General features: G+C 35.2%; 1 protein-coding gene across 2 annotated transcripts in view; it reads right to left on the reverse strand.

Moving 5' to 3' along the window:
* The window catches only part of GPR176 (G protein-coupled receptor 176), a 125191-nt gene extending 114956 nt beyond the window's left edge, over positions 1-10235 (reverse strand). Inside the window, exons 1-2 of one of the 2 annotated variants that reach the window (XM_069105684.1) lie at positions 9992-10235; positions 7443-7480 (exon numbers count right to left, since the gene is read on the reverse strand). In XM_069105684.1, coding sequence (XP_068961785.1) covers positions 7443-7480; positions 9992-10208 — 255 coding nt within the window. In that variant the 5' untranslated portion in view covers positions 10209-10235. The remainder of the gene's footprint in view (positions 1-7442; positions 7481-9991) is intronic. The other variant, XM_069105683.1, reaches the window with a different exon arrangement.
* Between the last annotated feature and the right edge of the window lie 377 nt (positions 10236-10612).

The following is a 10612-nucleotide window of genomic DNA, read 5'->3' on the forward strand; positions in this document are numbered from 1 at the left end:
ATCCAATCCCAGGCAGCAAACAATTTTATATAGATTATATATGTGCAGCCATGCAAAATATATTTCCGTATTAGTCATGTTGTAAAAGAAAAACAGACAAAAAAAAACACAAAAAATGAAGGAAAAATAGTATGCTTCAATCTATATTCTTACTCCATCCATTCTTCCTCTTGAAGTGGATGGCATTTTTCATCCTATGGCCTTCAGAATTATCTTGGATCTTTGTATTGTTGAGAATATAGAGTCAGGAGGACCTGAATTCAAATCTAGCCTCAGACACTTGACACTTACTAGCTGAGTGACCTTGGGCAAGTCACTTAACCCCAATTGCCCTGCCTTCCCCCTCCACGAAAAAAAATGATATTGTCTTGGAACATTGTATAGCCAAATCATTCACAGTTCTTTGTTGAACAATATTGCACTTACTATGGTTCTGTTCACTTAACTATGCATCAGTTCATGTCTTTCCAGGTTTTTCTTAAATCATCTTGCTTACCATTTCTTATAGCACAATGATATCCCATTACAATCATATACCCCAGCTTGTTTAGCCATTCCCCAACTTACGGGAATCCTTTTGATTTCCAATTCTTAGCTACCACAGAAAGGTCTGCTACAAATATTTTTGTACAAGTAGGTCTTTTTACTTTCTTTGAAATGTCTTTGGGATATAGATCTACCAATGGTATTGATGAATCAAAGGGTATGCACAGTTTTATAGACCTTTGGGCACATGGTTCCAAATTGCTCTCCAGAATGGTCATATCAGTTCACAAACTCCACCAATAGTGCATTAGTGCACTAGTTTTCCCACATTCCCTTCCTCATCTAATATTTTCCTATTTTGTATTAGTTACTCTGATAGGTGTGAGGTGGTATCTCAGAGTTGTTTTAATTTGCATTTCTGTGATGAATAGTGATTTAGAGCATTTTTCCATATGATTATAGATACTTTGGATTTCTTCAAAAACTGTCTATTCATATCCTTTGACCATTTAATCATTTGGAGAATGATATCTATTTTATAAGTTTGACTCAGTTATTCATATATTAGGGAAATGAGGCCTTTATCAGAGATACTTGTTGCAAAAAAAAAATTCTCCCAGTTTTCTGCTTTCCTTATAATTTTTGTTGCATTGATTGTGTTTGTGCAAACACTTTTTAATTTCATATAATCAAAATTATCATTTTACACTTTTAATGCTCTCTATATATTCTTTGGTCCCAAATTCTTCTCTTATCCATAAATCTGACAGATAAATCTGCTCTCTTAACTTACTTATGGTATCACCCTTTATTTGTAGATCATGTACCCATTTTGACCTTATCTCAGTATAAATGTGAGATGTTGGTCTATACCTAGTTTCTGTCATACTGTTTTCCAGTTTTCCCAGCAAATTTTTGTCAAATAATGAGTCTCTGTTCCAAAAGTTTGGATCTTTGAGTCCACCATATACTAGATTACTATGGTCACTTATTATAATGTAATTTGTACCTAATCTATTCCACTGATCCACCACTCTATTTTTTAGCCAGTACTTGTTTTGATAATTACCACTTTATAATACAGTTTGAGATCTGGTTTGGCTAGACAACCTTCTTATGAATTTTTTTATTGGTTTCTTTGATTCTTGAGCTTTTGTTCTTCCAGATAAATTGTTATCATTTTTTCTAGCTCTATAAAATAATTTTTGATAGTTTGCTATGGTTTGATTAATTTATATAGAATTGTAATTTTTATTATATTATCTCAACCAACCCATGAGCAATTAATATTTTTCCAATTGTTTAGATCTGACTTTATTTGTGTGAAAAGTATTTTGTAGTTGTGTTCATATAGTTCCTAGGTTTGTCTTGGCAGACAGACTCCCAAGTATTTTATATTGTCTACAGCTATTTTAAATGGAATTTCTTTTTCTATATCCTGCTGCTGGACTTTGTTGGTAACATATAGAAATGATGTAGATTTATATGGGTTTATTTTGTATCCTGCAACTTTGCTAAAGCTGTTAATAACTTCAAGTAGCTTTTTAAATGATTCTCTAGAATTTTCTAAATATACCTTCATTTCATCTGAAAAGAGTAATAGTTTTATTTCCTCATTGCCTATTCTAATTCCTTTAATTTCTTTTTCTTCTCTTATTGCTATAGCTAGCATTTCTAGTACAATATTAAATAATAGAGGTGATAATGGGAATATTTTCTTCCCCCCTGATTTTAATGGGAAGGTTTCTAGCTTATCCCCATTATAGATAATGCTTGCTGATGATTTAGGTAAATACTACTTATCATTTTAAGGTAAGCTCCTTTTAGTCCTATGCTCTCTAGTGCTTTTAATAGGAATGAGTGCTATATTTTGTCAAAGACTTTTTCTGAATCTATTGAGATAATCATATGATTTCTGTTGGTTTTGTTATTGATATGGTTAATTATGCTGAGAGTTTTTCTAATATTGAACAAGCCCTGCATTCCTGGTATAAATCCCACCTGGTCATAGTGTATGATCCTTGTGATATATTGCTGTAATTTCTTTGCTAGTATTTTATTTAAAATTTTTGCATTAATATTCATTAGGGAAATTGGTCTATAATTTTCTTTCTCTGTTTTGGCTCTTCCTAGTTTGGGTATGAGCACCATATTTGCATCATAAAAGGAATTTGTTTGGACTCTACCTATTTTTCCAAATAGTTTGTATAGTATTGGGATTAATTACTTTTTAAATGTTTGATAGAATTCACTTTTGAATCCATCTGGTCCTGGTAATTTTTTTCTTAGGAAGTTCATTGATAGCTTGTTCAATTCCCTTTTCTAAGAGTGGGTTTTTAAAAGTATTTTATTTCTTCTTCTTCTAATCTGGGTAATTTTTTAAAAGATATTCACCCATTTCCTTTAGATTGTCAAATTTATTGGCATATAATTGAGCAAAAAAGCTCCTAATGATTGTCTTAATTACCTCTTCATTGGTGGTGAATTCACCACTTTTGTTTTTGTTGGATTACATTTTTTTTTTTGCCTTTTGGAGGGCAATTGGGGTTAAGTAACTTGCCCAAGGTTACATGGCTAGTTTATTTTTTTGTGGGTGTTAAGTGTCTTAGGCCAGAACCGAACTTGGGTCCTCCTGACTCCGGGGCCAGTGCTTTACTCACTGCGTGGATTACATTTTTAAAACGTAAATTTGAGATTGAGAGTACTAGAAAGATATATTATCATATTATTTCTGGTTAGGTACTGCCCTGTGCTTGAAAGAAAATTAATTCATCGTTGAGGGACAAACATAAAAAATGTCACATAAGAAGTCAATTTCCAGGAAGAATTTGAGAGAAGAAGGGTTTTAAAAAGTTTGAATAATTTGAAAAATAAAAAAGGAAAGATTATTCAAATATAATAGACATGCCTATTTTGCAAAATGCCAAATGCCTGATAATACCCAAGTTCTATATAAGTCAAGAAGTTATTATGGAAATGAATTGGATGATGGCAAAGTATGTCAGCATGGTGAAATGTGAGGAAATATGATTGAATTTTCAGAAGACTTGGATTCATATTCATTACCTTATTACCTTGGGCTAAATAGTTTAAGCTCTCTGGGCCTCAATTTCATCATTCATAAAATGAGCAAGTCTAAGTCTCTCCCACATCTAAATCTATGACCATATATCTAAAAAATGCTTTAAGTTCAGATAAACATTGATGAATAGTGTTACTGTACAATGTTTAGAATTTAATAATCATATAAGACAATAATAATAAATGTAACATCTATGACCATATTTTAGTTTTCAAGTGTGCTGGAAGTCTTTGTGAAAACATAGGGTCATGAATTGAAGCCAGTTCTATGACATTAGTCTACCCATCTAAAATGAGGGCTTTGGATTAGATGACCCCAAAAGTAATTTCCATTTCTCAACTCGATGACTACTATGCTGTGCGGATCAAATGAAACAACAACATTTATATAGTGCCTACTCTGGGGCAGACACATTTTACAAATGTTATTGCATTTGATCTTCACAGCAACCCTGGGAAATAGATGCTATTATTATCCTAATTTTACAGTTAAGGAAACTGCAGCAAACAGAGGTTAAGTATTTTTCCCAGAAGTCACACAAGTACTAAATGTATAAGGCTAGATTTTAACTCAGGTCTTCCTCACTCTAGGCCCCATAATCTATCCACTGTGCCATCTAGTTGACAGTCTTTCATCCCATATGGAGGTTGGATTGATTTTTCTGGTGCACATTAAATTGTAATTAAATCTGGTCACATAGTCTTTTAGTTTCAAAGTCATTATGAAATCAACTGGAGCAATTTCCTAGGAGTTCAGCTACCCAGGTGATTGGCTACTGATTAGAGGCAATTAAGTGGTACAGTGGACAGAGCACAGGGCCTGGAGTCAGGAAGACCTGAATTCAAATCTAGCCTCAGACATTTACTATGGGCAAGTCACAACCTCAGTTTCCTCAACTGTACTATGATGATGATTATAATAATAATAAGTAAATTTACATGTGGAAATATGTAAAATTATAATAATAGCACCTACCTCCCATGGTTGTGGGGATCAAATGAGATAATAACTGTAAAGCATTTAGCACAGTGTTTGGCACATAGTATGCACTATAATAGATGTTAGCTATTATATATATATATATATATATATACACTATATATTATTACCATTGTTATCCTATAGTATAACAGTCATAGAGATGAGAAATGGAAATTACTTTTGGGATCACTTAATCCAAGTCCCTCATTTTAGATGGGTAGACTAATTTCATAGAATTGCCTTCAATTCATGACCCTATATTTTCACAAAGACTTCCAGCACACTTGAAAACTGAAGTATGGTCATTAATGTTGTATTTATTATATTGTCTTATATGATTAAGTTCTAAACATTGTACAGTAACACTATTCATCAATATTTGTCTGAACTTAGAGCATTTTCTAGATACATAGTCATAGATTTAGATGTGGAAGAGACTTTAGACTTCTTCATTTGTAAAATGAAGAAACCAAGGCCCAGAGAGCTTAACCTAATAAGTCCTAGGTAGTAAAGTAATAAAGCCAGAATATGAATCCAGGTCTTCTGAAAATTCAATTATATTTCCTCATATTTCACCATGCCGACACTTTGGCATCATCCAATTCATTTCCATAATAACTTTTGTAGAATAGAATACACTTATATAGAACTCAGGTATTATCAGACATTTGGCATTTTGCAAAATAAGCATGTCTATTATATTTGAATAAGCTGTGCATCTGTCTTTTATAGACATATGAAATAGCATCATGGAAGTTATTTTTCTCTGATACAAACAAATAGTGTGATATAAACTAGCAGAAAAAGGTTGTTGCTTTTTTGCATGTCATTAGATTGAACAGTATCTAAGATCTGTGAGTAGCTTTTCTTTTCCTTACCTTCTTCATCTTTCAAATGAGCAAGTTAGATACATAAAGTCTTCAGCTTTTTAAAATGTCAGACCTCCACACAAATAAGTGAAACCTACAACTTATAATAATAATTTTCAAAGCAAAGCTTTCATAAAGAAAGATGGAGAAAAGTTTGAAAATAGAGAATAATGTAAATCAATTAAATTCTAAATTAGTCTTCTACAATGTAGCACATAGACAATATTATTGCTTTGGAAAATAGAGAAAAGGAGGCTCATTCATGTCAGGCTTCCAATTCACTTTACTCCCCAAAAGTGTTGCAAGTCAATGGAAGATCTATGTTGGTTGGACAGGAAAAGAATTCCCAGGTCACAGTGTCAACTAAGGATACAGGTCATCAGAGTCCCAGTTTGTTGTTCTACAAATCCCTTTCCAAAACACAAAGAGAGGAAAAAAGAAAAATAAATCCTAAGGTAAGCCCAAGATAACCATGATACTATTTGATTTTTGCAATATAAACATGGTATATTTCATAGATTCATTTTTAATAAAAATTTACCTAATTACATTTTAACTTGACACTGCTGCAATACATTTGGAACATTTGAATATTCCCAAAGTTTCACAAAGTTAAGGCTAGGAATCTGCACAGGATAAAAATAGGCATGATTTAAGTAAAATTGGGAAAATAGAGGCTGCTATGATTTTCTTGCTCATTTTCAACTATTATATTTCTTCTCTCCCCCCCTCCCCAACTTGGTAAGTAGTAGTAATTCTAGGTTTGTTCTATTATTGGGCATCATGGTAGTTGTCAATAACCATAACAGAACACTATGATAATAAGAAGTAATTATTTTTCCCATATTGACCTTAGGAGACAATGGGGAAGACTCTTATTTGAAGTAGACAGGAGGCAAGGTTGGTTTCATAAAAAGAAAAGAATGAAAAGAAAAACTATTCCTTGAAATATTCTTGGGAAGTAGAAAAGCATATAAATGTTTTGTAGCCTTCATGATCTTTCAGATTCTAATTCCACCAAAAATTGTTCTTCTGAAAACAAAAGTTAGCCAAACATTTTCTAGTTAGGGTTAAATGCAATTACTCCCCTCTTCTAATGCTAATCTTTGAATTACCTTGATTGTGGACTGTATTGTTCATTACCTAAAGTACTGGGAATAAGGGGAGGCTCCAGATCCACCCAGTCCCCTTCAGTCCTGCTAGGTGTGGCACCTAGAATTTATAGAAATCCAAAAATGTGATTATAACAAAAAAGAATTTTCTCATCCTCAGTTAAAGAGCAGATTGAATTCAGGGGTGACAGGTGAGAAAGAAGAAAAGCAGTTTCAAGGACAGGCTTGATGACAAAGGCTTAGTTGGCTGGATTGTTAGTTAGATTGAATCACAAATAGATGAGATAGCCTAAAGTGGAGGTAGTAAGGAGTGGGAGGTTGGATTATGGGTTATTGGCCCAGAGACCCCTCCCATTCAGAGGATTAGAGAGGGAGGAGGCTATGTAGAAATTGTAAATAAGTGAACAACCAGCAGGTGTCACCCAACAGAAGGCACTGTAGTATAAATGACCAACTAGTGGAGAAAGAGCAGGTTCGTTGCAACTGTGGGGAAAAATGCAGCTTGCAGCTTGATAACATCACTGGACAAGCAGATGACATCAGCATCAGTTTTTCAAGGGGAAAAAAAAAAGCAGCAACAGTGGGAACAAAGAAAGTCTCATAGCCTTAAAAGAATGAGTTGCGCTAACTATTCATTTTTGTTGGTCATGTGTTCCAAATTCATGTCTTCTCTCACACATGTTATCTCTCACACGTGTTACCTCTGTGTGCCTTCTCTATTAGTGTTCTTAATCATACATTTTTCCTTATGTGTGTTTATTCTCTCTCCTACCTATGGTATGATATCCTTGTCATTCACTTTAGCTTCTGCTTTGAACCAATGTATTCTTTGGGTGGTGTTGTAAAAGAAACATGGGTAGGAGCTTATGATCTGTGGATTTAAATAAATCTGGCCCAAAATATCCTTGGAACCTGGGGTAGCTTTTGGGAGACCTGCAAGTAAGAGAAGCCTGGACTATAGTAAATAGTGACTGAAAGTCAAGTTTCCAAGTTCATTCCCAACTATGTGAATAACATCACAGGGCATTTGTGACTTTAGTTCTTTATTTCAAAATGATGATATCAAATGTCCAAGATCAACATAAATATGGATTCCTTTCTATTGAATTCATATAGAGTTATGAAACAGAAATACTCCATAACTCAAAAGAACTATGCTGCAACATTACCATTCAGCCTTGAATCCCTTTCAGGGCTACCCAGTTAACTATATCCAAGAGCATTGACTGTACAGAGTGTTATTTTACAGGTTTACAACAAGCCATTCTCCATCTTGTATCTCAATATCTCTAGGGGCTTGTATGAAATCAAGCCAAGAATAAAAGAAATTATCAAGTTAAATAAATTCAGTATCTCCTTTCAGTAACTGCAGACAATTGGCAGAGGCTTACGTGAGGAAAAATTAAAGCAATGGGTCTAACTAGGGAAAGATATGGCATTGGTAAATACAGGTAGAGTGAATGTTAGTTCTTAGGAAATAGTGAATATTTTCCCATAATCAAAAAGAAGTTTACTTGGTCTGAAAGATTAACTTAATTCTTGGTCAAATCCATTTTTTAAAATATTAGGTAAGAAGAACTTGAATTTTGATCTTAACTGTCATGAGGAAACAACATCATTATCTTACAAAATGACTGCAGTTTCTTCTTATCTCTCTCTATAATCTCTCCAAAATCTGTCTGTATTTCCTTGTACTCTGCCTGAAGAGGTTTTATTTTCTGTTTCCATAACAAGTTTATGGGAGAACATGCCACTGACAGTGCTAGATATAGTGCAAGAAATATTTAGGATGTAAGAACTTTGAGTTTACTTAAAGAACTACATGTAACCAGTATTAACTACAGAAAAAAAAAGTCACATCAACCCTTGATTGAAAATACACATGAAAAATAAAACTTTATTTTATTATGTGAATTATTTTATCAACCTAATTTATCAACAAATTACAACTCTAGTGCTTTGGAGAAAAAAGAAAAGGGGTATCCATGGACACATATACCTGTTCTCACCCAAATTCCATACTAAATGCACTTTTAAAAAAATCCAGTTATCCAAGAATTGCTTTGATGAACAATAACTTAGAATAGACTATGTTCATACACTTTACACAAATGTGAGAACATTTCCTGCCTTTTTGCTTCTCTTTAACATTCTATTTTATAAGAAACCAAGCTAGAAATAGAAAAGGATGCCCATAATCAAAACTTTTTGTTCTGAAATTGAGACACTAAGAGAATAGAATGGAAATATAGCAAATGGTTAAAGTTTGGAGGGAATTCCAAACATTCATAATATTTGAGATATAATCCATTTGATTTCAATTAATCCTGATACCACTGAAATGCAGGTTTATTAAATATCCACATACCAGCAACAAACTTGCTACTTTAAAACTTCAGTATATATGTGTTGTCTCTGCTTCCACAGTCCATCATACACACAAATCTCTTATCTTTATGCCCTTATAAATGCTAGATTACAGCATCTACATTTAAAGGGACAGCTATATATTTACCAGGATGAAGTACATTTCAAACAAACCTCAAAGCAATGAATACTTTACCATTTAGTATTCTCAAATTGTTGCCAAGAGTCTGTGAACCACTTCAGTCAAGTAACCAACTTTTATTAGCAGTTTATTAGAAGTATCAAAATAAATTAGTTTATCTTTCTTTTCTGCACTAGCCAGACTAATGGGAGAGAGGGAAGGGATACTATGCTTCTCTTATTCTACACTTCAGGTAATTAAAAAAAAGGGGGCGGGGAGCTAGTTCACAAGTGGCTTGGTTATTCATTTGCTTTTGCAACATTCTAAGAATGATATACCAAGGTGACATCGGAACCTAACTTCACAGGGTTATTTATCAGCAGATAGGGTTAAGAACAATATCAAGTGAGCAAGAAAACACAAACAGGGTTATGGCTCTACTAGAATTTGACATAGAGATGGGAGGCAAATGTGCAAGCACACTTTCAAACAGTGGTAACTTTCTATATCCAGACAATATGAATAAAATCATAGAGTTGTGTTCAGGTATTTGTAAACAACAGCACACACAAGTAAGCTCAACAATCTAACTCCGTTCTTATAATCATATATACAACCCTAAGAACATTTATCATAAATTATCCCTGAACGCTGAAGCAATGTCCGTCTTGAGAGATACTTGTAACATTGAATTAACCTAGGGTGTCTATAGGAAAGGAGCTCAGATCTCTACTACTATGGGGTTGGGGGCCAGGCACCTGCCTTCTCTGCAACTTAACTGCAGTTACGCTCTAATGATTCATTAAACATCATCTTCCTTCAACTAGATTCACTTTGCCAGGCATCGGAAAACCCTGCATGGAAAACAGAGACATTGCCCCAACCACCGAAGATTGGTCTTGCCCAGGAAGTCAGCGCCCTCAGGGAAACCCACATTAGAAGAGAGCCTACAACCTCAACTGTGCGCACTTACCTAATAAAGAGCCAATGAAGATGACAATTTGCACGGTTGTGGTGAAATGCCGATAGGTCTGAGCCTCACTATCCTCTCCGCTTTCCAAGGTGCTGACCCCGAGGGAGCTTCGATTGGTCCAGACGGCCTCAGCGCTGGACCCATTATGTGGCCCTAAAGCTTGGGGGAAGCCTCGGTCACTGGAGTCTCGGGGGATCCAGCTCTCATTGTGCCCCATGGTGAGACTGTCTTTTCTCCTTCCTCTTTTTTCCTCCCCGACCCCCACGCCCGTCTCCCAACTCCAAGCCTCTGCTTCACACTCAGCTAAAGACGGGTGCCTGGAGCCTGGGCTTTGAGGAACTAATGAATGAGTGAATGAATGAATGAACGAATGACAACTTGTGCCTGACGGGGAGGGCCTTGGCGGCGGAATTACTGTGCCCTGTGGAGGTGACTGGGCCCCTCACGTCTGCACATTGCTCAGGAGGGGCGAAACGAAGCTAGTACCCCCCCCCCCATTCCGGGTCCCTTTTGGATCCCACACACATGACAGTGGGGACACAGTCAGAAGCTGCTCTCGACGCACGACTCTCTCCCTCCCTCTTCCCCAGTGGTCACCAGGGCCACGGTCACCACTTATAT

This window comes from Petaurus breviceps, unplaced genomic scaffold, assembly GCF_028583685.1.
Source record: "Petaurus breviceps papuanus isolate PSGF00001 unplaced genomic scaffold, PetGlider_PUasm1.0 77, whole genome shotgun sequence".
In the NCBI taxonomy this organism is placed as follows: Eukaryota; Metazoa; Chordata; class Mammalia; order Diprotodontia; family Petauridae; genus Petaurus; species Petaurus breviceps.